Below are 25,091 nucleotides of genomic sequence, written 5' to 3' on the forward strand. Positions count from 1 at the left end.
GATTTCACAAGAACTAGTCCTAATGCAGCAGTGAAAGACTTAAGAGAAGTGTTTATAAAGGAGTCCTTTGTATTCCTATCCTGGATCCCTGCCTGCTCTGCAGAAAAAGCAGTGGATCTGCTTCTAGTAAGTATGAGGGTTTTTTGTTTTCCAAGGACTGGACATCATGGCATAGCAAGTCTGTATACAATAGTTTATTTATCAACCAGGTGATGGTATTGTACTCCTTCCCCAACAGGCTACTCTGAGTCAACTCCGCCCTTCTAGGGCTTATGATGTTCCCACTTAAATATTTTTACTGCTCAGCCCTTTATACTTGAAGTCTTTTATTACTGAATTCAAACAAAAGTGAGGGGTCCTTGGTGCTTCCTGAGCTTGCTTGTGTTCTTGCAGACATTTCATTACCCTAACTAGGTAATGTCAACAGTGCTAGTTTGCTGTCAGTTTACATTCTGGTGTCTTGCCTGTCTGGGTGGGTGGTGAGGCAGTCTTGGGGATTCTGTGGTTGGGCTGTTTGGCAGTTTCTTGACTGGGGTCTTGCTTACTTGATTGTTGGTCTGAAGTTGACCTTGGGAGTTAATGTATGCTGATCTGAGTGCTGATTACTGGTAGAGAGGTGCTGGAGTCTCTGTTTTGGGCCGGTTGTCTCTTGCACAGTCTGTAGATGTTGTTAATGTCTATGTGTCTACTGATGGCTGGTTTGTCAAAGTATCAGGATTCTAGAAATTCCCTGGCATTTTTGGATTTGGCCTGGTCTAGGATTGTCACATTTTCCCAATTGAAACTATGGTTAAATCTGTCTATGTTGTGAAATTAAAGAATTTTAATCATGCCTTTTGACTGCCACTTGGTGTTCATGGATGTGTTCTGCCAATCTTCTGCCTGTTTGTCCTACACAGTGGCTGTTGCAGCTCTTACATTGTATGTTGTAGATGACTCTTGTTTTTTCTTCTGGGGTTTCTGAGACTTTTGGTTTGCTTACGATGTTTTGAAGGGCTTTAGTTGGCTTGTGTGCTACGCTGATTCCATGTGGTTGTAGTAGTCTTCGGTTTCTGAGATATTCTTGATGGCAGTGTAATTCTTCAAACAAAAGTCTTAAAAAAAGGCTTTTCCAAAGTTCTGGTACCAGTAGTAGTTGGGATGAGCTGCTGTTTCACTGTGGTTGCTCCTTTCCTAGTTGCTATTCAGCTTCAGGCAGGAGTCCCACCAGAATGCACTGCTCACGCTAGCTTGATACAGCTACCCTTTGACTTAGGACAGCCATTTATTTATTTTATTTTATTTATTTTTATATTTGTATACCGCCCTTCTCCCGAAGGACTCAGGGCGGTGAACAGGGCATATATAAAAATACAAAATACAAAAATTAAAAAGAGAATTAAATACGAGCCCGCACTAAAAACAGTAGAAAAATGTAAAAAATCCCCAATAAAAAACCCCAACGCATCCCCCATCAGGCCAGGCCGGCTTGTTCAAATAGGTAGGTCTTCAAGTCGCGTCGGAAGGAGCGAAGGTCAGGTGCCATCCGGAGCTCAACCGGCAGCTGATTCCATAAAGCCGGGGCGCCCACAGAGAAGGCCCTCCCCCTGGGGGCCACCAGCCGACATTCTTTGACCGGTGGCACCCTGAGGAGGCCCTCTCTGTGGGAATGCACAGGGCGGAGGGAAGTTGACGCCGGCAGCAGGTGATCCTCGAGGTACTCCGGACCCATGCCATGTAGGGCTTTAAAAACCATTACCAAAACCTTGAACCTCACCCGGAAGACAACTGGCAGCCAATGCAGCTCGCGGAGCAAGGTGTAACATGGGAGTACCGGGAGACTCCCAAGACAACTCTCGCGGCTGCATTCTGTACCAGCTGGAGCCTCCGAGTGGTCTTCAAGGGAAGCCACTTAGCAGCCACAGTTATGATTGGAAAGGGCATTTTATGGGCCATAAAGTACTCTTTATGTCCACCTGTTGTGCTTTATGAAGTATAAATAAATGTATAGCACAATTATAAACCAAATTCTCGGATCTTGTAATAACTTGTGCTATAAGATACGTTTAAGGCAGCCTGGGCTGAACGGGGTGGGGGGGTGGGGTGCCTTTTGGCCAGGGGCCGGTCCCATCTTCGGATGGCCCTGCAAAGAAACGTGGAGCAGCAGATGCTCAGTGCTAAATGTAGCAGTCTCGTACAATCTTTCTTGGACAAGGTCGACCCTGGATTATGTTTGGAGGTCTTACGTACTGCCATAGATTTGAGGCAGAACCTAGAGGGCAGTTGGGAAAATACAGGCACATGTTCTCCCCAGAAAGGTAGAAGAGTGCAGATCTTTTGACCACCCAAGCTGGGAAAAGCTCTTCAGTCTCTGCTCGGCAACTTCATCTTCCCAGCCTCCCAGCTCTCAATTGGAGCCTCGTTGGGGCTTAAAAAGAGCTACAGCAAGATCCCAACGAATTGCTTCATAGGGATGTGCTCAGGGCTGGCAGTTTCTGGGCGAGGGAGAAGCAGCAAAGAGGCTCGCTGGCTTTGAAGGCGAGTTCCTGCAAAGTCCGGGGCAGAAGTGCTGCGGGGGGGGGGGGGCTTCGGATGGCCACAGCTTTCCTTTCGGCCCGACCAGGCTCGTCCCTCGGGGTTGCTTTGGCTTGACAGTCCCGGCTGGTTCTGAAGTCACCGATCAAAAGGGAGGCCGCGGTGGCCGCCGTGAAAAGCCCCGCAGATATTCCTGCTCCGGGTAAGCTGCACCCGAAGCCGCCGCTGTGCCGGCCATTGCGGCAGAAGAGCGCTGGCACCGAGCCGCGGGCTCCAGCCTCACTCGGGACGGCCTCCGCTTAGCCAAGCCGGGCACCGGGGCTCCGCTGAAGCCAGCGGGTGCCCCTCCGGGCTGCTCGAGGTAAGTACTCCCGTCACGAAAGGAGGAGGAGACGGAGCAGGTGGGAGCAGGCTGGCCAGAGAGCCCGAGGGACGGAAGGCAGCCTCCGGGCGCCGCCACAAATGCCGGGCCATCCCTCGCTCTCCAGCCGAGCGGGCTCGGCCCCGCTCGCCTTTGCTCCCAAGACCAGCCGGAAGGCTTTTCCCGGCCGCTCCATCGGCCGCCCTTCCCATCGGGTCCAAGGGGGGCAGCTGCAGCCCTCGCCGCCGGCTCCCCACGCAGACGGCCCCGGAGACCCAGGAGGCTCGGCCGCCTCTGCCAGGCGCCGACAGCTGCCCTGCCCCGCGCAAAATCCCCTGCAGCCCCTTCCGTTGGGCGCCAGATACCGCGCGGGCGTGGGCATCCCGACAGGGCAAGTAACCAGGGCAACGGCTTGCCTCCAGAAGTTGTGGGTGTTGGCTAACTTGAGCAGGGGTTGGACTAGAAGACTTCCAGGGCTCCTTCCAACTCGGTTATTCTGTTAATCCAGCAGCTCAGTCCGCTGGGCGTCGGGGCTCTCTGGCGCCGTTCCTGTGGCTCGCTTCTTAGTCCTTGCCCCGCCGGTGCAGCGGCTGAGACTGCGGAGGCTCCGGCCCGGCCCCTCCTCCCCTCTTCCGCACAGAGCCCTGCGGGTTCCGCCAAGCGGTGCCCGCCGCCCCCGTGCCGTTCCCGCTTTTCTGCCCGGAGGGAGAGCCAGGGCAATTGGGCGCTTTCAGAAGGTTCCGGGGAATCTCTCGAGCTGGAGGTCAGTCGGGAGCCCTGTCCAGCAAACGAGGGAAGAGCTCCTTGGCGGGCGGAGGAGCTGAGGCAGAGGGGGCGTCGGGCCGGTCTGCCCGCCAGCTAGCGGGTGCCCAGCGAAGCCTCCGCGGAGACAGCCGCGCCCCTGCTCGGTCGCAGCGCTGCCCTCGAGGATGGGCCCCTCAGGATCTGGCGCTCCCCGGGGCCGTGGGGGGTGCTGAGCGTTGCTCTTTCATTTAGGTTTGGTTAGGTTTATGGCTACTTCTTATTATATTGCTTTTGTTTTCTCAAGCAAGTTCAAATATAATGCAAACTTGGCATTAGATACAGATGCAGACATAAAATCAAAGAACTGGAAGGGACATGGAGGTCCTGTAGTCCAACCCCCTGCTCAAGGCCTTATACCACCCCAGCCAAATAGTTGTCCAATCTATTCCTGAAACCCTTCAGTGATGAGAACAACAGGAACCCCCGAAGGCAAGCTGTTCCACTGATTAATTGTTCTCAGTGTCAGAAAATTTCTCCTTACTTCTAGTTTGGGTCTCTCTTTAACAAGCATCCACTTATATTATTTCTTGTCCTGCCTTCCAGTGTCTTAGACAATTAGTGAATCCCCTCTTCTCTGTACTGAAAGACAGCTATGTATCTCAGATAAAACAGTTTAACAAGTAAAATATTTAATAAACATAAGACACTTAAAATCACAACTTACTGGTTTGTTATTAAAAGTGTTGTTTTTATAGCAATAGTTAAAAATCTGGCTGATGGCTCTGAAATCTTAAGATTTTCATTTGCAAGTAAAATTTTTATATGTCCACAACTATTTCTTCCTGTTTTGGATTTTAAAATAGGGCAGATAGCTCCCTACCATATGCATTTAGGTAGACGTTGTCTGTCTCCGCGTACTGGCTCTCTTTAGCAGAGCAGAGCTCAAAGTCTAGAATGACCTAGTAGTTGCTCAGCTAGGAGGGAGGGAAGGCTGAGGCACCCAGGAAAACTCTGAGCTGACGGCAGATGAGGAGTTCCCCAGATGTTTGCTGTTCCAAACAAAATCAGATAAGCCAAGCTGAGTGGGGCATGGGTAAACTTTTCTTCATACGACACAAGTGCTGACAACAATTCATCAGAGCATTTTAAGAGCGCTCCTGCATTTCACTATTAACATATATTATAATGCTGTACCATTCCAAAATTCATACTGGTCAATTGTCAGCTTCTATAAAAGTCACTTTAAGTTATTGTGAGGCACTACTACTGTATGTTACATTTGGTCAAGACAGTATCAAATCCATGAGCAAAGATGTCTCAGAATTGTTTACATGGCTCATGTCCAAGCTCAGTTCTTTTGTTTGGCCATGTTATTCTGGTTTCAAATATTAAATACATAACTATCCTTCATTTGGTATCTTATTTTTGTTACATTTTTTTGTGGTTATATGTATGACAAAGGAAAAAAGTGTCTAAAAGAGAGCAGATTTTGTATATTTTCCAAAAGAGCTGAACACGTCCATCCCTGCAAGTTAGAAGAGAATCTGTCCCAGTGGAAGAATGTAGCAACAGAGAGTGAAACCAAAAAGCCTTTCAGTGTGCATGTAGGAATGACCTCACTGTTGAATACTCATAAAATAGCCAGAAACCTTATTTCCAATAAACAATCATGCTTTGCTATTTAATCCCTTTTCAATTTTCTCCTCTGCAACAGTCATCTTTCAGCATACATTATGTGCAAATTCTCAAGAATAGTTCTGCACACTACAACCTAACTGCATTTTTCAGTGCTTAGCCAAAGTTTTAACTGTTGTCAGTTAAAACAATGCCTTTGTAGAATTGGTCTCAAGACTTTTAATTCCAAGCACTCAGCCAAGGATGACTGAATTGAATAGGATGCTAAATTATGTCTCAAAAGAATAACTGACATTTGTTCCCCAAAAGATTTATGAAGTCCACCCCATGGAGAACTTTGTTCTTTGCATCCTCCCCAGCTGAGGAAAGAAATTTTCATTGATGGATTAACTCTCGAGAAAGTCACAGGAACAATTTCATGTCAGGTTTTCATAAAGTTTCCCCGTGGTTATTGGCTGTTCATTGAAGGTGGAGAGGTTCTATCTTTTTCATCCAGAAATCTGATGGAACATAACTATTTTCAGAAGTAGTTAATGATCTAACTGGCTCTTAGATAGGCAGTACAGGGACACAAATCTCAATCTTTTGAAATCAGCTCACTCAGCAACCTACAACAGGTTGACTTACAAGCCAGCGCTTGTCCTGTCCAAATGTCTTCTATTGCAATCAAAATGCCATGAAATGAATGCACAACCTTTGAATTATCCAGAATGCAGGTGCGGTTTTTGAATATTTGCCTGAAGAAATCTGATCAATATATCCATACCAGCATTTGTCTCTGATCACAACCTTCATATTCCATGTGGCATGCAAAATAGTATTTTAATGTCCAATTATCTGATATTGACCCTTGAGTGGAATTTGGAACTGTCCTATTTTCTCACCTTAAACTAAATCTTTTCTGATAGATTTGCATGTTGTTTATTATGATGGCTGTAGTTCAGTACCTGGAGGATTTATTGCACCTTGGATGTATCTGGAGTGTCTTGTCAACATTTACCCTACAATCCCAACAGGTGCATTTAGTTTGTTCAGAGAGCTTGGTAGCCTTCTCTTACTCTCCGTGGCCCTGCCTGTCATAGGTTATGTGGGTGGTTAATTCCAGATGCTCATGTAAGTCTGTTGAATAGAGTGCCAAAAAGCTCCTTTATATCATTTGACAATTTTCATTAAAATATAATCCCAAATCTCTGGAATATGATTCCTAGCTGTGCCATTCCTTCCAGTAGAGTTATTTGCAGGAATTTTATAATTATAAAAAATGCTCAGAGAAGTTAATAGCAAGATGATGATAAAAATATGAAACCATACTGACAATATAGAAGCAGGTCTGTAAGACCCTAGTTTAGCTGCAGGTTAAAAGCCAAAGGTCATGTTTCTCCAAATTTCTTGCTACTTTCTTTGATCATTCATTTTTATTGTGCTGACTACAAGTTCCTTTGGGAAGGTTCTGCACCAGATAAGACTGGAAACAAGAGATTTTGATAAAACAGTGCAGTAAAGGAATGAAAATGAGTATATCCCTGTTTCTGGAATTAAAAACTAAGCTAGGAATAATATCCTTGGTGTAGTGTAGCAGTATAAATTAGTGTTTTCCACATTGATTCTAGCAAAGCAGGCATAATTATAAGCAAGAAGAGTAAGCAAAATAACAAAATAATGTTTTAAAAAATCTACTATAGCTTAGAGAAGCTATCTAGTCTTAAATGTTGCACTTAGACTAACCGTTTCCTCATTCCTCATCACTGCATGACAAATGCAGATCACTGTTTCAGTCTCCAATACATCCTTTATGGGAACTGGACTCATCTTCCAATGCAATCCCAAGTTGCCTGCACACACCCATGCGAGGTCTTGGAGGTCTACTTCATCTGCTTTGTGAGATCTGGGTTTCTACTCTCTGTTTCTGCTGTGTCTCCCTGATGGTTTATGAGGTTATTTGCTAGCTCTGGGTGGGATTGAACTGTCCCTATTTCGTGGCATTTAAAAATATTTAAATAGTAGTTATCAGCTGCAGCATGGGGCTTCTGTGGGGAGAAGAAAAAGCAACGGTAGACTTAAAATTTGGGGTTGGCTGCACATCTAAATAAGAAAATTCAAGGCCCACAGTATTTTACAAAAATTGTTTCGTGTAGGAGTTAAGATCCATAAGCTTGACAATGAAATCTACTAGAAAAATAGGTGAGGAAAGGAAAGATTCTTTAATTCTTGAACTAAATGATTGAAGAAGCATATTTTTGTGTTCTATAAAATAGTCTGGTGTCCTGAAATAACAATTTTAATATTTTTGAACTTATTTCAGTTTTAGAAAAGAGTATATTGAAACTGCAGTCACTCCAGCATTTTAACAAGAAGGATAACTGGCCCAACCCAGAAATAGCCCCCACCTCCCATAAGGTCACGTTTTTCCTGGAGGAAATATGTGGTTTCATAGTTTTCTGTGTGGCCAAACGTGAACCAATCAACATCAAATTTGTATGTTTCTAATAGTATTCAACGGTCTAGTCAAGTTGAATGAATTTGAAATGTATTTTTTTATTTTATAAGCAGTAGAATTTTGAGAAAATGAATAAAAATGATCTGATTTAGACAGACAAATGTTCAGACAGTGTTTGGAAAGGGGGACATTTGTGTCATTCATACATGTTAACTGCAATACTGTTTGTTTTGGGCTTTGGGCTTTGTGTGTTGTGCTTTGTAGGAAGAGAGCTGTGTTAAACTATGGTAGAAAAAGAATCAGGAGACTGCATCTCACAAAAACTTACGCTTTTAAATAAAACCTGTTGGCTGGAAACCACCCGATGTTTTTCAGATCTGCATTGTCCTTTCCTGAAAATATCTTGAATATTTGTCAAGCAGATAATAACTTCTGTTTTCTGTTCATCTTTAGCAGAAAATATTCACCATCTATTTTTCAACAGGTGAACTTGATGTAAACAGTTTAGAACCAAATTTTCTAAGCATAAGGCAAAGAAGGCTTGCTAAAGAAGATTTAACCTGAGTTCTGCCAAAGTAAGTCAACATTCATTGACTGTTTATCAGAGTATGACAAGTACTGTACGTGCATAGGGTTAATATCTAGATTTCATTGTTCTTGTGTTTTCACAGTGCTTACAGCAGCACACAGATGTCTTGCCAGTTGTTTTTTTAGAGATCTGTGAGAGTTCTCACACAGGTAGGGAAAAACAAGATCACAACAAATCCAATGGTTACACAATCAAAGTTCAGATGGAGGCAAAACAGACCAACCAAAGTAGGGCTACGTAGGGTGGGAAGAAAACTGAACAAAAGAGGCTTTGGCCATTGTTTTTATACATTAAGCTTGTTCTCAAATCACACCAGTTGCTTAAATTCTTCGTTTATGGATTCCTAATATCCTTATTATCTATAGAATAGAATCTATATAATTCTTGCGTGCTTGTCTTAGGTAGTTCATTCCTGCCCATAGGGTGATGCTGACATATCATCATGATGAACCTTCTGCCTTAATCTGCTGATATAAGGAAGGTACAAGGCATCTGGGGGAAAGTGTCTGTCTGTCTTCAAAAACATCTGATCAGAATTAGCATCCCTATGATAAAAGATCAACTCTCACAGAGGGAAGGTTCCCCAAGAATTTGTGTTGGGACTGATGCTTTTTAATTTGTTCATAAATGATTTGGAAATAATTTACTCCCCAAAACCAAAGGGACCCTAATCATAACCCTCCTGGTAGCTATAACATACTCTAGAGGATTCATTTTCAGGACATTTTGCCATCAGTTACTCCCAGAGTAACCCAGTCAATCTTGAGACAATGTAAACCCTATTATCAACTCAGGAGTGTTTGACTATCTCTAGAAATTGCTAGGATGGACCAATGAGGACATTGGAAGGACATTGAAAAATATAAATCGCCCATAACTGATTTTTGAAAGTACAGATAGAAAAAACCTGGCCTGCTGATTCTTTGGGGCTCCTGTCAAATCTCCTGGAAGTCAAGCCAATGTATTCGTTCTGTACTAGAGTGCCATCAACAACTTTTCTTCAAGCTGCAGAGCCAAACCATGATGGGGGCAGCTGCCTTACCTAGGAAGGGGGGACTCCCAAGTGTAGTGGTTTTAGCTTATTGTGATTGCTTCATATTCCAGGAAGTGGAAAAAGGGTGAGGTGGAGCCACAAGCCCCCTGCCCTTGGTAGTGGCCTCTGTGCAGGTCATGAGATTTCAGCTATATATTTCTTATGTTTAAGAAACTCAGCCCCACATTCAGGACAAGGAAACAATAGAAACATGAAGAACTTGGTATTGCTTGATGGGCTGTTTTATGGTCAACAAGGAGAAAAAAGGCATACATATGTAAAAGTTTGGCCTACAGTAGAAATCAAGCCAAAATCAAGCTATTTGTCTTTGCAAGATTTAAAGGTTAAGCCTTTTCCTCCTGCTTTTCAGGGTCAACTGACTTTGGGCAATTCTTTCCACAGACTCATGACTGAACAGACTTCCTCCTTGATTGCATAACATCTCTGGCCAAAATGCTGATTCTCACCTTGCAAGTGTCCACTGCTATCCCAGTGCTGCTTTGGGTCTCTCACCCTTTGGTCTCTTGGGAAGCCAGTGCAATTGTTCCATGAAGCAGAGCGACAGGAATGGGCCAGTAGTTTTACTGGCACCTTGTCCAAAGATGGCCATTTCTTTTCTCACCCCTCTTCTTGGCTTCAGAATTATGGAAATGGCCATCCTTGGAGAAAATGCCAGCAGGACCATTGAACCATTCCTGTTGCTCTGCTTCATGGAATCATTGCGCTGGGGGTATTGGTCCGAGAGGGAATGTGGTAATTTTGCTGATAGTATAAATAAACTCTAGGCTAGCTGGCAGCTGCTGCTGCCCCCTGTAGGACCTCCTGGCCAACATGAAACAGGAGGAATGGCAGAAGGCCCATCCCTTCTGAGAGTGCTTCAGGTGCCAGCTCTTCCTCCACAAAGGTGCATTATTCTGCTGAGGAGTTGGCCTCTCAGAAAAAGCTCGCGGCTGAAGTCAACAGAGGCCTCCGGTTTCTATTTGCTTAACTCACTGGGGCTTCAAGGCCATAGAGGGGAAGAGGCCATAGACAGCAGGCTGTGCAAGTGAATAGTAATAGAAAAGCACATGTCAAATGCCAGTGATGAAATTAGTCAATATTGACTTTGGCTTCAAAGATGGATTTGGCGCAGGAGGAGATGGAGATGGAAGAGGCTTTCAGCTGTCTGCACTCCCTCCTTTCCTGTGCTATGGAGAGTCTTCTGCTGCCTTGTTCCTCCTGCTCCTCCTACTCAAGGCACTGGGTGGGTGCCTGTAGCTGCTGATGGACACAAATAAGATTTCTATCAGTACAGCTTGATGGATGGCCAAGAATGGACATGGGGAGGCATTAAAGCAGCTAAGGAGGAATGAAATTTACTCATTAGGAAAGCAATGAGAAAAGATAGATAATGCCGTGTTGGGGAAGGCTGCTACTTTGTTCCTTTGCCTGACCTATGAAGTGCTTCAGTTAAGTCCAGCCACTTTGGGAACTGAAAGCAGAAATCTTCCTGGGGTCTCTTTTTCCTTGCTGATCTGGGGCTGGGAAAGAGCAGGGAGAGGGGAATCAGATTCATCTTGAAGACGGAACATGCAGGGGCTGTTCTGATGGTTGAAAAGCTGACACAGAAGGATTGTCTAAAGCAGGGCAGGGATGCTTGCAGAAACCTCCACATGTTGAATAGAATGGAGCTGGAAGAGACCTTGGAGATCTTCTGGTGCAGCTCCCTGCTCATGCAGGAGAACCTATACCATCTCAGACAAGTGACTGTCTAGCCCAGGGGTAGGCAACCTCGGCTCTTTTATGGCTCATGGACTTCAACTCCCAGAATTCTGACTCAGGAATTCTGGGAGTTGAAGTCCATGAGTCATAAAAGAGCCGAGGTTGCCTACCCCTGGTCTAGCCTCTTCTTAAAAATCTCCAGTGATGAAGCACCCACAGTTTCTGGAGGCAAGCTGTTCCACTGGTTAATTGTCCTCACTGTCAGGAAGTTTCTCCTTAATTCCAGGTTGCTTCTCTCTTTGATCAGGTTCCAACCGTTGTTTCTTGTCCTGCCCTCTGGTGCTTTGGAGAATGATGGGCTTTGTAATTATTTAATAAGCAGATGGTGTTGGTTTGATGGAAGGATGAATCAGGTGGAGACAAGGATTTTGTCTGTTGCAATCTCCACTTATTTCACTCCTCCTACCCCTATCATGTTGGGCCTGTGGATACAGTATCACACTGGCAGTTCCTTGGTTCCTTTATCTCCAAGCTAAAGCAAAGGAATTAGGCTTTGGGGCAAGGTACATGTGTGGGACGCAGCTGAAGTAAGAGGGCTGCGGGCTACGAAGGGCTTGGAGAGCCCGTCATCTGTGTTCCTGCCACTGCTTGACACATGAGTCCTTGCAGAAGCAGCACCAGAAACATGTGAATAATCTCATTTGCACGTTGGAAGAATGAGCAAAGATGGCTGCATCAAGGCCTTGCTGTCCCCTCCATTAAGCAGATTCAAGCCTGAGCTGTTTTTTGGATAAAATTGTGGAACGATCCTGGGTTGCCCATCTGGGGGAGGACCATGACTGCCTGTGAGGGTTGCATGACCTTGTCTGCTGGAATCTGAAATTCTGGAGGAAGACCTCCACAAGACTTGAGAAGGACGGAGAAATAGACAACTTTCCTTGGAAGTTGGTGGAGCACTGACCAGGATCTGGCAGAGGACAGGTGCTAATCAGGCAACCCTCCACCCTTGCTTTCTTTTCTTTGCCTTCAGTGTTGGATTCTTCTTGGACTGGCTGAGGATCTGGAGACTCTGGCACATAAATATTTACCCTCAGTGTCCACCAAGATTCACGAAAGAAAGTACTTTAGATAGGTAGCCAGAGTCCTATTCTTGTCTGTCAATACAGCTGCCATTTTTGCAAAATGTCAGGATTCAGAGAAGGATCATACTCAGCCATTGACTTCTTGTGGATTTACTCTGCTCCACAAAAAGTAGAATTCTGGAGAAATATGAAATCCCTTTCCCCTTTAGATATTAGTGATGGTTGATAAAGTGGGTAACTGATGCTTGGAGGAGAGGGCAGATATGTTGACAGTGTGTGGTGCCTTTCCATTCCCAGCTGGTGCTTAGAGCATTTGGGATCAATTATTGTGTTTTGCAACGTGGAGCTGATGAGGTGGGCCTCATAGATTGCATCAGGCTGCCTTAAATGCCAGGCAAAGCCTTGGACCATGCCTGAAGTTAACTCTTTGGGTTTCACTCCCATCATCGCATCACGTAGTCTCTTCAGTTAGATTCTGAAGGTATCCACTCTTCCACCCATGGGAGTTAAGTTTGGCTTTTCCTAGCCTTGAGAGCAGATGGATCTCAGGTGCTAGGCAAGCCAAGAAGAATTCTACCCAGATTGGATGGTTGGCTCTGGAAGGGGAGCAATGTGGTTCCAGCAGACAGTTTTGGCCCTTGTCTGAAAGAGTTAATGTGCAGCCCGTGTTTGTTCCAGATGTTTGGAGCCAGATGGAGTCAGAGTTGGGGGTGTCCCTGGGTGGGAAGTACAGCCCTCCATATCAGCCAATAGCTGGAGGACTCCAGGCTGACACCCTGTTCTCGATTCTAGGCGGCTGCAGGCTTGCCATGCATAAAAGGACTTGTGTTCTAGCACTCTGGCTCTGCCTCTCAGTTCAACCACATTGGAAGCTCCTCAGCTCATCTTCACCATCACACTGAGCTGCAGCCACATCTTTGGGTGTCTCAGGTAAGTCACCAACGTCTGGGGTTCCTGAACCAAGAAGCCCTACAAGTAACAATAGAGGAGAATCTTTGTAGCTCAGGGTTGAAATGAGGGGTCCTTACTGCTCTTTGATCTTGGTTGTTTTCTTGTATATGTTTCATTAGCCAAACTAGGTAACATCAGTGCTAGCATTGAAAAGAAACAGATTCAAAGACGCCAACAGCCCCACTACAAATAAGTTTAATCGAGGGTCATTTCAAACTTTGTGCAGCATTTGGTGCTCTCTGAACTCTTCCTAACCTTCCCTCTTGCCAGAATGCCCTCTCTCGTGAAGACTGTTGGGTATGACCTGGCCTTGTACAGGCACAGTGCCTGAGAACCCCAAAAGGAGAACAAATAAACCAGAGGACAATGCCAGGAACAAGGAACTGACCTACAGTTTCCCTTTTGACTGGCAGCTCCAAATGGAGTACAACCTGAGAATACTGGATGATTTAATAAGCCGCAATTACTCTTTGGGTAATCATTTCCTTAGTCAATTTTTTGCAGTTTGTTAGGAAAGCTTTGCCAATATTTAGTTCAGATGTGGCTTCTTGTAACTCGTGTCCATTATTCTGGGTCTTGTCCTCTGGAAAAAGAGAGAAAAGGTCTTGACCTTCTTCTGCATTCATTCTTTTGTAAATGGGGGGGGGGAGTTCTTATTTTGCTCCTCCCCATCTTCTCTTGAGGTTAAACATATTTAGGTCCTTTAGGTCCTGTTTTCCCATTCCCCTGGTCAATCTTTTGTCCTCAGAACTGGTTTCAATTTCTCTGAAATGTTGCATTGCAACCGGGACTGAAGGCAGGGCGTCACTAGGGCAACATGAAGTGGAACAATTCCTTCTGATGTCAAGTTTGCAACGTATGGGCTTTTCAAGTGACTCTGAGGGATCAAATGTTATTGCTTGACATCTGACACTTTGAAAACTATAGGATGCAACCTAAAACATTTTTGTACACAACTGATACATACTCCCTTAACATAAGAATATAGGAAATGATCTGTGGTTTTTTCATTTATATCTGAATATTGTGCGACTTCATTCTAACAGATAGAACAACAAATTGGTTTTAGGTGCTTTATCAGATTTTTTGTAATGGGTTTTCATCTCCTGGATTTGGGAGGGGAGCAGCTGGATTTATTGCTTTCCTGACAGCCTTCAGAATTTGAACTTGGATTATCCTGTGCACAAAGGCCCAGCTTTTCACAGGCCAAAGTTCATACTCCCAGAGTGAGTGAGGAGGGGAAGGAGCAGGAGAGGTTCAAGGATAGCTCTGCTGTGCTGCAACACCTTTCTCTCCCTGGTTGTGCTGTGGCTGCTAAACTGGTACCTGTACAGGACATAAGAGGGAGCCTGCTAGCATCACCCCAGGTAGCCATTTACTACCCCCCCTCCATTTCTCTGCTGCTGGGATTGATTGCCTGGTGGATTTTGGTAGCTAATGGCAGGGAGAGGGACAGCTTTGGAGTTGGCATCAGCCTTGTTCTGTGTCCCCTGTAGGGTCTCCCTTCCCGAGATGGACTCCTGCCTGATCCAGGTGAACAGCAACACCTGCCTGCCCTCCGTCCTAGATGTCCATGTCAACCTCAATGGGAAAAGCCCTTCTTTGCCCAAGAGAAAAGGCCGCAAGCCCCACTGGGCGGTCAAGGCTTCAGAAATGTCTAGAAGGACTTTCAATCCCATTCGAGCCATTGTGGATGCCATGAAAGTGGAACCCAACCCCAGGAAAGCTCTGATATCTTTGTCCATAGGTGAGTAGGTTGATTAGGCTAGTCCAGAGAGACTCTGACCCTAACCCTTTTTGATACTGTCCAGCCACCAACAACCTAGGCATACTCACCCTCTACTTTTCTACAGGAGATCCAACTGTCTTTGGAAACCTTCCTACAGATGATGAAGTCACACAGGCCATGAAAGAAGCACTGGACTCTGGAAAATACAATGGCTATGCCCCATCTGTGGGTGAGTCTCTGGGCTCTGTGGAAAAATCCAAGGCGAGGCAAGGGGAGCACTAACAGACAGTGGCCTTGAGGTCCCACCGAAATCATTTTTGATGCTGATAAGGAACTTGGTCAAAGGGGAGGGTGTCTGCTATGTGAGCTGAAAGTCCCAGAGTATCTTATTAATTTGTGGGAATCCTTAGCAAAAGGATGGGGGAGGGCACTAAATAACATCCTGTGCAGGCTTCTAAGACTGGGATTCAGGAAGTTCTCATTTTAGAAGTCTTTTTAATTCAGCTATAGCACTGAACACTCAACTCACCCCACCTCCCACCTATCACAGGTTACCTGTCTTGTCGAGAGGTGGTTGCAAGCTACTACAATTGTCCAGAAGCACCTTTGAAAGCTCAGGTAACAATACATAGTATATTGAGAAAGAGTAAGAACATTTTTGGGGAGAGGGGCTTGGGTTTTGGCTCCCCACCTAATTTCAATTGTGTAATAATCATTTAAGGTTCCTATGGCTCTGATCTTTATGTGGGTCTGTTGAACTGAAAGCCATGAAATGCCCATCTGACTCACAGTGACTTCCTTCCTTCCTTCCTTCCTTCCTTCCTTCCTTCCTTCCTTCCTTCCTTCCTTCCTTCTTTCCTTCCTCCCTCCCTCCCAGGATGTAATCCTGACCAGTGGCTGCAGTCAAGCCATTGAATTAGTTTTAGCAGTCCTGGCTAACCCTGGACAGAACATCCTGGTGCCACGCCCTGGCTTCTCTCTCTACAAAACCTTGGCTCACTCTATGGGAATCGAAGTCAAATTCTACAATCTCTTGGTAAGCTGGACCTAGATGTGGGAACCCTTACCTTAACCTCCCAAAAATGAAACAGAATCAAGGTTCAAGGCTTGGAGAGCTGGGCTTTGATAGAGGAGTTCCAAAGAGAGCTAGAACAATTGCAATATCAGTAGTCAAAACAAAAGCCACATTTAGGGTGTGCAAAAGAATAGCTAGAAACCCCTGCAATAGCATATTGGGTGTTGTTGGAGAAGAGAGAGGCTTTGCAAAAATTAGAAAAGCTCTGTCTGTTCAGATTCCTTTTTTTGCACAATTCCCAGAGAAAGAGGCAAATTAGAAATAACTATGATAAAGAACAACCATTACCTTACCTTAGATCAACCATTATTTGTTCCTGGATGTGTAATCATTCTAACGTTTATAACCAACATGTTAAATTGCTTGCTTGGAAACTTTTGTCTTCTCCTCCAACATCTTGCAGCTACTGATCAACAGAACTTCATAGCACTCTTCAGCTCTTGATTGTATGAGCTGTAAATTGGGATCAAGAAAGCAAGCTTTTCTTATTCAGCACCACATTTCTTTGGCTGGCCACCAGTCCCTCTTGCCCTCCCCTTTACCTACCCATCACTTCTGACCCAGGCAGGGAGCAAAGGCCCCATAGCCAGAGTGAAGATGGATATTTGATTTCAGACTTCCCCATTCTTTCTTCATCCTCCTTTCCATTTTGCCACCAGCCAGAAAAGTCCTGGGAAATTGACCTGAAGCAAATGGAATCTCTGGTGGACAACAGAACAGCTTGCCTGATTGTGAACAACCCATCCAATCCCTGTGGCTCTGTTTTCAGCAGAAGTCACCTCCAGAAGATTCTGGGAGGTAATTCTTCTGACAAGCTTTGAAGCTTCCTCATGCATGTGTCCCTGTGCTAAACTCTATGCTGCTTTGCATGGAGAAGAAAGATCACAAGAGGCTCCAGGCTACGGAGCCCAACCACGTTGTGGGCATATGGTGACCTGCTAAATGTCTCCCTTCTGTTGCCTAGTGGCCTCCAGGCAGTGTGTCCCCATTTTGGCTGATGAGATCTATGCAGAAATGGTGAGTAAGGAGCAGCTTTCATCTGTCTAGAGGAATGGAGAGATGGCTGGGAGGGGAGCAGGGGGCTGGTTTTGCTGGAATAACACAAACCTTAGAGACAATGGCAGGGGTGGCCTTTAAGAGAGGCCTGCTTTTGTGTCAGAGGCTGAGTATGGGATGCCATTTTCAGAGTTTTGACCAGCCACTAAATGGGATTCCTCCAATTCATCCACATTCAGGTGTTTGAAGACTGCAAATATGAGTCCCTTGCAAAGCTGAGCACTAATGTCCCGATCCTGTCCTGTGGAGGCCTTGCCAAGCGGTGGTTGGTGCCTGGCTGGAGGATGGGATGGATTCTGATTCACGACCGCCGGGACATCTTTGGACAGGAGGTAGAGAAGTACATACTTGGCTGCTGGGTTGCCCAGGTCTGTTCCAATTGGGAGGAGGAAGAGCTGGCCCTTTTGGTTCAATTCCAAGAGAAAAGCAAGGCCCATTCAGGTGATCTCAGACCCAACCATTCCCTGCTTTATGTCTTGCTGCCCTTCTTCATGCTGGGCAAGAGAGCCATGAAAAGCCTGGTGGATGGGGGACTGACCTATAGGCAGGAATCTGATGCTTCCCTCCCCCTCCTTTCTCTGTGTGCCTTAAAGATCAGGGAAGGCCTTCTGAGACTGAGCCAAAGGATTTTGGGGCCCTGCACAGCTGTCCAGGGAGCCCTTGGGCATATCTTCCACCACACATCCCCTGAATTTTATCACAACACTCTCAGCTTCCTCAAGGTAGGCCTCAACTGTTTCTAAGAACACATTGCAATAGAGTTGCTTATACCCTCAGAAAGAAGCCAAGACAGACTCAGTTCCCACTAGGCTGAATGGGTCAGTCGTGATGGGGAGGTTAATTAACTCAGTCTCAAGTGCACTAAATTTAATCCCAAACAGGTCCAGTCAAGTGCACTCACTCATTTTTGTTGTGGGAACACACACACCTGGTCAGTTGACCTGTTTTCTGACTTTGTTCTCAAGAAAAGTAGCAAGACAAAGAAAAGGGAGAAGCCAAGCTCCCACATTCAGAACTTGCTGCCAACGCCTGCAGCGGAGCATGCTTCTGAAACATGGGTGCAGCAATTTTTTACTTTTTTTATTGAAATAAAAAAGACAGTGAAAGCCAAGTTAGTCCCATGATTGTACAACTGCTGTCTCACTGCCCTGAACCCAGCAGTGGTGACCTGCTGTGGAAGATTTGAGCAGTGGCCTTCTCTCCAATGTGCTTTGCTGTTTCTTTCTGCAATATTAGCCCTAAGGTTTAAAAACGGGACATTAATATATTTCTGCAAAGACACTGAAGGGAAAGCATATTTTGTTTTGTTTTTCACCAGTTTGAAAGCGAACTGCTACCAAAGTGGTTTCAAGAAAAGATAATATCTACTGTTTTTATTCCTTTAATTGGGAAATCTGGATACTAGAACACTTTCTGCTACTAGAAAAGATAAGAGTCAAAAGGGGTTTCAAAAGTCAGCAAGCACAGCGTCTGCAGCTCTGTGCGGATGTGAAGGGCTGTGGAAAGAGAGCAGAGGCCTCGCTTTTGCTCTCCTTCATATCCCAACGCAACGGAGCAGGATGCGCTCACATCACATTTCTTCCAAGCAGAGATTCTATATTTCACCTTTCTGGCAGTCCAGTTAGTTTTTGAGGTAAACCATGTTTAATCTGTCACTGTTCTCTTTGGTGGGCCTGGCCAGTTGTCTGACTGAGGAGGACCAAGGTTTCCTTGCCTGCGGTTTGATTTCCTTCCTCCCGATTTGCTCTTTCCAGTCCAACGCTGCCCTGTGCTACGCTGCCCTCTCCACGGTCTGTGGACTGAAGCCGATCCGGCCCCAGGGAGCCATGTACTTGATGGTGAGCTGCCTGCCTGCAGTGGGCAAGGGAAGGGCCGGTGGAGTGGGAGGCGCTTTCTTTCCTTCCCCAAAGACACCCCAGGCAGGGCTGTTCCTCGGGGGAGAAGGGAGGGTCTTTGGCTGTGACCAGTTTTCTACCCCTGCGGCTCTAGGTGGGGATTGAGATGGAACATTTCCCGGATTTTGAGAATGATGTGGAGTTCACAGAGAGACTCATTGCGGAGCAGTCGGTCTTCTGTCTGCCTGCCACGGTGAGCTTGTTTCTCCATGGGAAGACGCTGAATACCGGGATAGTTAGTTCTCCTGATGGAAACTCTCAGCCTGGCTTCAGCTCTCCTCTCAGCTACTTCTCTTTCCCCTAGTTCTAACTCTTGCTAAAAATGGGCCCAGCTCCATATTCCTGGAGGCTGGTATGAAAGGTGCTGCAATATCGTCTTCTGGCTAAATCCTCGGCTGGAGACCGCCATGTTCCTTGCTTCACCGTCTCTTTCTCCAGGGGATTTTCATATTAGAAATAAATGGGTTGGAATCCTTCCCTCTGGAGCTATATCTGTGGCTTGTTATCCTGATAGCCACCTTGGAGGCTATGGGAGATGAAACGCGAACAAGCTTTTCTTTAAAAACAGAAGGAAAACTGTATCTGGCCTTGGACATGGGGTCAAGGGGGAATAAGCACAGTGGGATTTGTAAGAAAATAAAATAGCTGTTTCTACTGGCTACCCTCCTGTCCCAGCTTTCCATTAAAAGGCCCAGTGATAGCAGCAATGGGACTGATGTGCAGGGCATTAACCCCAGTGCTCTGCTTGGGAAGATGGGAAGGCCCAAGGGAATCCACTGGCTAATGGCTCAGCTGTCTCTCCTGGCAGTGTTTTGAATACCCTAACTTCTTCCGTGTGGTGATCACCGTGCCAGAGGAGATGATGGTGGAGGCTTGCCAGCGTATCCGCTACTTCTGTGAGAAGCACTATCAAGGGGCAGAGGGGACCCAGGATCTGGAATGTGACAAGTAGGCCTGAGCACGTGCACCTGATCTTCTACTCCATCTGCTCCGAGTTGCTCCCTGAGCAGCTGACTCAGCACCATCATTCTTGTTCTGGACTGTGAACTGCTAGGGCCTGGCTAGAAGTAGGCTGTCAGTGACACTCCTTCCTGCCCAGCAGGCTCAAGGAACTTCAGCAGCAGCCCTGGGCATGCTTGACAGCTTTCAATCACCCACTGAATGATTTCTAGAGCCTACAGGAAGCTGTGAGAAAGAACCTGCATGCCTGCTGGAAGCCAGAGCAGAAAATGCCCAACTCTTCCACAGGCACAGAACTTACGCCTGTGCTATGCAGACCTCAAAAAAACCTTATGTCTCCCCCACCTCAGAGTGCACCTGCAATCTGTTTTCTTGTACACACATTTGAAGTTCATAAGTTATTGTGTTTTTTGTATGAATAAATGCATGGTAAATGTCTGACTGTGTGCAAAAACTATGCAAACTCATCTTGCAAAAGGAAAGGTGTGTTACTTGGGCCAGAAGGGAAAGATGCCACAATTCTTGCGTTTCACTTGATCAAAGCACTCAAGGACAGATCGATCCATTCGTGGTTCTCTCTGTTGACTTGTTAAACCAAAAATCAGCTCTTGCCATTCCACTGGCAAACTCAAAAAAGAGGAGAGTGGTGTGTGTGTGTGTGGGGGGGGGGTTGGAGGGTAACTACCAGGGACAAAGAGGAAAGTTACTGTTGCTGCCTCAGTGAACAGTAACTAATTAGAGAGATGTTGGCCTGGAAGGAAATGGGGAGCTGGAAGCCACAGAGGCGAACTTGTTTGAACTGTCAGGAGCCAGAAACTGCTATGTTTTATGCACAGCAAACATGCGTAAATTGGGGAAGGGTGCCTTCCTGGTGAGTTGTGTGTGGACAGAGGACATCATTTTGGCCCCTTCTGGGACTGGAATTGGGTTGTGCAGATTGATCCTAAGTCACTCATCTTCATTTAGTCTGGCAATGTACCCCATTCCAATCCCAGTGATATTGGAAAAAATACCTATGTTGACTTAGAAAAATTATTTCTCCATATGCTGGAAAAGTTGCTTTGAATAGGGTCAGCAGCTTGAATTTTATAAAAGAGCCACTAAGAAGATTTCTGTAAAAATCTTCTAATATGCAAGCTAAAAATAAAAATTATAATATGATCATAAACATTTTAAACATTCAATCATTCAATCCTATCTCTGAACAATAACAAGATGGCACTTTCTGCTATTGTTGTCAGAGTGCTGGATTAGTTATCTCTGGATAGCTACCAGATGACCTAGCCTTTCCAAGCTGCTGCTCTGTTTACCTCTCCCATCAGGATTTCCTGGAGGGATTTTTTTTCTGGAATGTTTTCCAACAGCTCACAGCTGGATCAGACCATTTTTGGCTCCTCCTGCAAACCAAATTTGTCCATGTTATGATCAATTTCTGGAGAGTTAACCATGCTGATCATCAGGCATTGGTGAACGCTTTACATTACTTGTTTCCAAATTCTGCTAGATGAGAACAAGTAAATGAAGCCAGCTGGTCCTGGTGTCAGCTCTGGGCCTTGCTGAAGTATTAAGGATTTGCAGGGAGCTTTAAAAAAGAGATAGAACCAAGATTGCATGAAGTGTTAGTACCACTTTATAATGCCTTGATAAAACCACACTTGGAATATTGCATACAGTTTTGGTCGCCATGATAAAAAATGGATGTTGAAACTAAAAAGAATGCAGAAAAGAGCAACAAAGATGATTAGAACTGGAGCTGAGGCTAACACATATGAAGAACGATTGCAGGAATTGGGTATGTCTAATTTAGTGAAAAGAAGGACCAGGGTGATATGATAGCAGTCTTCCTTGACTTCAGGGGCTGTCACAGAGAAAAGGGAGCCAAGCTATTCTCCAAAGTTCCTGAAGGCAGGACAAGAAGCAATGGATGGAAACTAATCAAGGAGAGAAGCAACCTAGAACTAAGTAGAAATTTCCTGACAATTGGAAAAATTAATCAGCATAATGACTTGCCTCCAGAAGTTGTGGGTGCTCCAACACTGGAAGTTTTTAAAAAGAGTTTGAGCAACCATTTATGTAAAATAGCATAGGGTTTCCTGCTTGAGCAGGGGTTTGGACTAGAAGACCCTTCCAACTCTATTATTTTGTTAGAGCTAGGAAGAATAGAATAGAATAGAATAGAATAGAATAGAATAGAATAGAATAGAATAGAATAGAATAGAATAGAATAGAATAGAATAGAATAGAATCTGGAAGGGACTTTGGAGGTCTTCTAGTCCAGCCCCCCCCCCCACCGCTGAAACAGGAGAATGGAGGGAAGAGGAGAATGTGGAAAAGGCAACACCTGGCAAAGGCATGCTGCTTGGAAATCATTTGCAATTAACTTTCCTACCACCTTTATTCTTCTGGCACGTGATCCCCGGGAGAGCTGGTATGCATGGGACCATCTCTTCTGTCAGCAGAGGAAATGGATTTCACATTCTTCCATCAGTATGATCACCCATTGGCTGTCTTTCTTCCCTTTCCCTGGACCTCCTGGTTATGACAAGACAACAGTCCTATGCAGGGCCCTTGTGTTTCCTTCAAGTATCATTGTGCCCTGGCTGGTGGGCAGAATCCCAGGTCTGGGCTACGTGAGGCTGATTCCTTCCCTGCCACTTAGGGCACCTGGGAAGAGAGGGAGGTAGCTTACCATCAGTAGCCATTCAGAGTTGTTACCTTGGCCCTGGCATGCCCCAAATTTTGATTCACAATGCATTCAGCCTGAATTTTTGCCTAAACTTTGCATTCAGCAAGCCTGTTTTGTCCATTTGTTCTGCAGATATAGCATGAGCAGGATGAAGGTAGTCTGGCTTGCATTCCAATAGTTGTCCTAGGCTCTACATGTGGGAAGAGAAGTGTAGAGTGCCCTTCCTGGGCTTTATCTATGGGTCATCCTCCTCAGGCATTTGTAAGGGCATCCCTATTTCTTCCAGCACCTGTTGTTTCTGTACCATAGAGGATGGCCTGAACTAATGAGGCTCCCTCCCCATTACCTCTCCTCCCCTTCCCTCCCCCTTCCCTCCTGGAGTCTTTTCCTCCTAGCAGCTCCTTCCCACAGTAGTGTATATTGAATCACAGCTGGCAAGCAGTGTGTGCTTCCCTTGCTCTGGGAAGGGACAGTTTTTTCCCCAGCTGGCTGCAGCCAATACAAAAGTTGTGAGCTCCTGTCAACTTCCAGAGGCTCAAGAGGTAAGTGAGACAAGTGCTAAGTAGGAAATGTATAATCTGGGAGTGGAAGACCAAGCTGCACATGGGGAGAGGACCATAAGCAGAGATGTGAGATGCGGCTATTTTCTGTTAAATGAAAATAGCAGAGGCCACACTGAATTACGAACCTCGCAAAATTAACAAGTTTCAGATGATAATCGTGTTTACAGCAGCTACATTCTGCTTCATTGATCAAGCCAGCTGTCCATGGATCATGGCTGGCAGTAGAATAAAGGTTGGGTTGTTACACTAAAGAGTTAGAAATTGCCATCTTAAAATTGTATGGAGCTTTCCAAAATTCGATTGGATCTCTTATGAGATCCTATGACTGGATATCAAGATTTGCCTTGTCATGTAAGTTCTACAGAAACTAGTGCCGTGAGAATTATAATTTTCTGATCACTCTTGGACTTCCTTTGCCTGGGAAAAGGGTGGGAAAGTGATGTCTAGCCCTATTTCTACAGTACAGGGGTTCTCAAGTCGAATATTGTTTTTAGGTGTGATGAGCAGAACAACACACAATATTCCAAGTACCGGTATGATTGTACAGTTTACAGGACACTTACCACAAGCAACTAATAGCAGCAGCTATTAATACAACAAGGAAACATAGTTTAGCATTTTGATGCTTGTATTTCTTCTGCTCTCACTTCCAGGCAGCCATGTTGAAGCTGAACAAGACTGACATTCTGGTGATCTTAGCAATTCAGGTAGCAGTTCTACTCTGTTTCATTTTTCAGCTTCAGCACACTCCTCAGGAAACGTTGACCCAGAAGCATGTCCTCATCCTCTCCTCTTGGAGGTCTGGATCATCCTTTGTAGGGCAGCTCTTCAGTCAGCATCCCAGTGTTTTCTACCTGATGGAACCAGCCTGGCATGTGTGGGCAGCTATGTACCAAAACAGTGCCAAGGTCTTGCACATGGCAGTGCGGGACCTTATTTGGTCAGTCTTCAAGTGTGACATGTCCGTCTTTGATGGCTATATGAATGACCATAAGAATAAGTCTGCGCTCTTTCAGTGGGAGACCAGCCGGGCTTTGTGTTCTCCCCCTGCATGTGACTTTTTCCAGCGCAGTGACATCATCTCCAAACACTCCTGCAAGACACTCTGTGGAAATTATCCATTCAGCAAAGTGGAAGAGGCTTGTAAGACATACAGCCATGTTGTTTTAAAGGAAGTCCGTTTCCTCAACATCAAAGTGCTTTATCCTCTCCTCACTGACCCCTCCCTGGACCTCAGAATCATCCACCTGGTCCGTGATCCCAGGGCTGTTTTCCATTCCCGTGAGAATGTACCAAATGAACTTGCCCGTGATACGAAGATTGTGGTGAGCCATAATAATATGAAGGGCATGAAGCCCTATGCTGCCATGAAGGCAATTTGCAAAAGCCACATTGACATATACACCGATATCAAGCAGTCCCTCAAAGATCGCTACCTCTTGGTGCGCTATGAGGATATTGTTAAGACCCCCTTGGCAAGAGCTGCTCAGCTGTATCAGTTTGCAGGGCTTCCTTTCCTTCCCAGTCTTCAGTCCTGGGTGCAGCACATCACACATGGCCAAGGCCTCGGTACCAAGGTCTTTGACACTGACGCCAGAGATGCAATGAATGTGTCACAGGCTTGGAGAAAGACTCTTCCTTACCTCCAAACAGCAATGTTACAAAATATCTGCAAGGAAGCTATGAAACTTTTGGGTTACCGGCCTGCTAGATCTGAGGATGAACAAAAGAACATGGCATTTGATCTCTTGGCCAAGTCGAATATGAAAACTGCCTGTCCAGCTTCCAGCAGCTTAAAGCATTACAACTAGACTGCCCCAGGAAGCTGCAGCCTGTGTAGATGGATCCCAACATGGAAGAATGAGGGAACACCTGGAATTTGCCTTGAGAGCAATGTTGGGAGTAGCTGATAAGGAACCAAAAGCACCCCAAAACCTTCCGGAAGTGCTATGCTTCTATATTTACTTGTCCCATCAGTTCACAATCTGCACTCAGTCTACAATCTGGTTGACAGCTGGAATGCTTTCCATGGCCATGGATCTGTTCCCGTGACCTGGATTCGGGCCCTGCTTCATTGTAG

At 45.6% G+C, this 25,091-nt stretch overlaps 2 protein-coding genes across 5 annotated transcripts; both read left to right on the forward strand.

The window, feature by feature from the left end:
* The first annotated feature begins 33 nt into the window (after positions 1-33).
* TAT (tyrosine aminotransferase) lies at positions 34-20,229 on the forward strand. 4 transcript variants are annotated; one of them, XM_083370439.1, is made up of 15 exons: positions 2,855-2,875; positions 8,176-8,266; positions 8,363-8,429; positions 12,889-13,026; positions 14,544-14,794; positions 14,901-15,005; positions 15,327-15,394; positions 15,654-15,812; positions 16,511-16,649; positions 16,816-16,868; positions 17,087-17,239; positions 17,501-17,629; positions 18,662-18,745; positions 18,897-18,995; positions 19,611-20,229. In XM_083370439.1, exons 5-15 carry the CDS (start codon positions 14,560-14,562, stop codon positions 19,752-19,754), a joined length of 1,368 nt encoding a protein of 455 aa, XP_083226565.1. In that variant the 5' UTR covers positions 2,855-2,875; positions 8,176-8,266; positions 8,363-8,429; positions 12,889-13,026; positions 14,544-14,559; the 3' UTR covers positions 19,755-20,229. The 4 variants fall into 4 exon arrangements, with proteins under 4 accessions (XP_083226562.1, XP_083226563.1, XP_083226565.1 ...); XM_083370436.1 differs by lacking the exons at positions 2,855-2,875; positions 8,363-8,429 and adding an exon at positions 34-414; XM_083370437.1 differs by lacking the exon at positions 8,363-8,429 and having other exon boundaries at positions 2,830-2,875.
* Positions 20,230-23,670: 3,441 nt separating this feature from the next.
* CHST4 (carbohydrate sulfotransferase 4) lies at positions 23,671-24,822 on the forward strand (the record flags this gene model as incomplete). The annotated part of the gene is made up of 1 exon (XM_083370911.1): positions 23,671-24,822. The coding sequence occupies one exon, from the start codon at positions 23,671-23,673 to the stop codon at positions 24,820-24,822; it is 1,152 nt and encodes a 383-aa protein (XP_083227037.1).
* Positions 24,823-25,091: the final 269 nt, after the last annotated feature.

The sequence above is a fragment of the Vipera ursinii genome, assembly GCF_947247035.1.
Source record: "Vipera ursinii genome assembly, chromosome: 10".
Classification (NCBI taxonomy): Eukaryota; Metazoa; Chordata; class Lepidosauria; order Squamata; family Viperidae; genus Vipera; species Vipera ursinii.

What these genes read in the sequence shown, in the direction of transcription:
- TAT (XM_083370436.1), top strand. Translation starts at nt 14,560, where the DNA reads ATGGACTCCTGCCTGATCCAGGTGAACAGCAACACCTGCCTGCCCTCC. An exon ending in GGGACATCTTTGGACAGGAG is followed by an intron (nt 17,240 to 17,500) that starts GTAGAGAAGTAC and finishes TGTGCCTTAAAG; the next exon opens with ATCAGGGAAGGCCTTCTGAG. An exon ending in AGGGAGCCATGTACTTGATG is followed by an intron (nt 18,746 to 18,896) that starts GTGAGCTGCCTG and finishes CTGCGGCTCTAG; the next exon opens with GTGGGGATTGAGATGGAACA.